Source organism: Trypanosoma equiperdum (assembly GCF_001457755.1).
Source record: "Trypanosoma equiperdum strain OVI genome assembly, contig: ctg_1288, whole genome shotgun sequence".
Taxonomy (NCBI): Eukaryota; Euglenozoa; class Kinetoplastea; order Trypanosomatida; family Trypanosomatidae; genus Trypanosoma; species Trypanosoma equiperdum.
Genome location: NW_027123269.1, coordinates 1 through 3,027, shown reverse-complemented (window position 1 = coordinate 3,027; position 3,027 = coordinate 1). Strand labels below are relative to the sequence as shown.

The following is a 3,027-nucleotide window of genomic DNA, read 5'->3' as shown; positions in this document are numbered from 1 at the left end:
ATAATAATAATAATAATAACAATAATAATAATGATGATAATGATGATAATGATGGGAGAGTGTTGTAGGTGTCCATTTACAAATAACATAACAAGACCGGTGAAGGCCAAATTCAAGGACAAAATAGGAACAATAAAACAGTGACAGCAGTTTAATTAGAGTGAGTAAGTGAGATAGAGAACTTGAGGAGTATTATTATTAAAGGCAATGCACAACCAAATGCAGGGATAGAAAAAAATATGGAATAAGCGCAGTATCAAATATAAATATGATAATGGGTATCAACATACACAACGATATGCTTCGAAAACAAATGAGGGAGAAACAGACACCTTCTCACAGGTCTAATGGATTCGTTACTTCAGCCGCAGAAACAGTGAAAGAAAAATAAAAAGAGGGGAAGAAAATATAGAGTGAAACAATGAAACAGGCGCCAGTACACTACAATAAATGAGACATGATGGGATTTTTTTCCGAAATTAACTCAAAATTTGATAGATACAACCGCAGATATGATGATGACTGCGGTTTTTAGTCTGGTGATTGACCATGATACCCAGATGTGAAGATGCAGAAGTAGGAACAGGAGGGAGGAATGTGTTGGGTAAATTTGAAATATTTTCGAAGTCTTCTGCAAATCGGATATATTAACAATGTCCAATATCAGTGGGAAACACTGTAATATTATTTGGAGGAGTATTTTATAACTTGAAATACAAATGGATTATCAATAACAGTAAAAGAATAATAAAGATTTTGAAACCGCTGGAAAAGCCACATTTATAAACACACGGATGAACTTTGTATGTGGTGCAAAGGGTTTGCAGTGATACTCCCCTGTTTTCTTACTGGTATATGTCTGAGAAATTAAAGGCTTTCATGGAGTTAGTAGTCGATATAAATGTAACCGTTGAGCAACATCTAACTGCAAGTATTCCGAAAAAAAAAGTAGCGAAAAAGCACTTTAGGCGCCGATGTTGCGAAAACTAAAGAGCCATAGTCACCAAGCACAGACAGACAATAACAAACAGAAATAAAAAGTATGCCGTATTTGGCGGAAAAAAAAAGGCGTTAATTGGTTATTCTGTGAGAAACTGATGGCTGAGGATGATCGGAAGATAGAGCATATTGAAAGCCATGAGTGATAAACTCTTCAGAATTGCCAAAATATGTTGTATTTTAAATATTTACACATATATGATTGCATATGAAGAGCATATGCACTGTATATAGAGATATAGATATAAAACGACCTGGAGTAGAATTAAAAGTTTTTTATAGGATTTACTACGTGCCGTTTAAAAGAGTCGTTTATGTAAGCCGAAGCTTACTCTACGGCACATTCTCTTTCCCTTCAAGGACTCGCAGAATTCTTTACATTTTCTTTTTTGCCCATTTTACTTCTTTACGACGACAAGAAGAAAGATTCAGGCTGCGAGATGCGCAAAACGCTTCTGAAGATAACTCTTATTATAATGTTTACAGTGGAATTCGGCAGCACCGCAGATGAAAACACAAAAGAGTACAGGGATACGTGCGGTCTTTATAACCTTTTGGTGTCGGCTGTGCCAGATCCTGAGGTAACAACCGGTGCTGACGGAACAAAAACGACACTAGAAAAACAGCTGGAAAGTATCATGAGATCGATTGTCAAGTTAAATTTAACAGTCCTCCAGAAAGCCATGGCCGGGGTTCTAGAAGCAAAGGACCAGCCGCCAACGCCACAGACCCTCAAGGAAGAAAAGGCACCAGCCAAAGACTACTATAAGGATATCGACGAAGATATAATAGCAATGATGATCGCCAACTACCCACAAACTAAGCCCGGACCCAAGGAGGACAAAATTTTCATTCAAAAATATAACCTTCCCCTACCAGAAACGCGCAAGAAAGCACTGCAGCCATCTTTCTACAAAATGACAAAAGCGGCGATGGAACTGAAAAAAGAAGTTAAAAACAAAATCAGCCAAATCGCCACCCTCAGGCAAGCAGCTCGGGATGCGATGGCCAGAGCACTTTACAGCACAGACAAGCCCGCCACTGACGCCGTAACGGACCCAAACACCAAACTTCCGGACATCGAGGCAACCAAGTTTCCATGGACCGCCGCCACGGACCGCGACACAATGTGTGCGAAAGCGGAAACAGACGGCAACAAAGCAGGAAAAAGCTTAGCGACGGACATGGTATGTCTCTGCATCCAACACGACACAGCCGCAAACGACTTCTGCGGCAGCAACCTGGGTCTGGCAACAACAGCAATAACCGGGCCCACGGCTAAGGCAACAGCAGCGACGGCATTCAATCACCTCGCGGCGGCGTGCAGATCTGCAAATGGCGAAAGCCAGCAGACACTCACAGGACATGCACTAACAGCAGCCGTTCAAACCATATTCGCAAACCTCGGCAAAAACTACGTAAAACAAGCGGCAACCACAGGTGCTGCCTATAGCCCTTCCAAGCAAGGAATGCTCTGGAGGTACGTGATCGGAGCTACAACGCCTGCGACATGCACCTCCACGGGCCTAAACAGCTTCAACATGGCCGCCAAAGGAATTTGCATCGGCTATCACGACGTACTTAAAACAAACAAACCCATCCCGTGGGTTAAAGAAGTAAATCTAGCGGTCACCAAACTACATGCAGTGAGTGACATATTTTCCCAAGCTACTTCGACTCTAGCTCAAGTAAAAATGATTGAACAGCAACTGGAGGCGTTTCTTTGGATTGGAGATTTATTAAACCCGATAGCAGGGGCAGTCCCGCAAATACCCACAAACAAGCAACCCACAGTAGAGGAACAGAATAAATGCGCTAAATTCAGCAACAATGAAACGGATTGTCCACAGATTCTTGCGAATATGATACTGAAAATAAGAAATGCAAAGCTAAAACATTAGTAGAAGCAGCCCAAGGCACGAAAGAGCAAGCAGGTGGTGTAAAATGATCTGATTGTGACACGAAAGAGAAATGTGAGGCAGTCAACAAAGATGGGAAAAGCATTGTGGATGGAAAAAGGGAGGTGAT

General features: G+C 41.7%; 1 pseudogene across 1 annotated transcript; it reads left to right on the top strand.

Annotated features, from left to right (window-relative positions):
- The first annotated feature begins 1,490 nt into the window (after positions 1–1,490).
- Positions 1,491–3,021, top strand: TEOVI_000818000:pseudogene (annotated as a pseudogene). The gene is given in 3 exon segments: positions 1,491–2,843; positions 2,846–2,995; positions 2,998–3,021. Coding segments are annotated over 3 exon segments (1,527 nt in total).
- Positions 3,022–3,027: the final 6 nt, after the last annotated feature.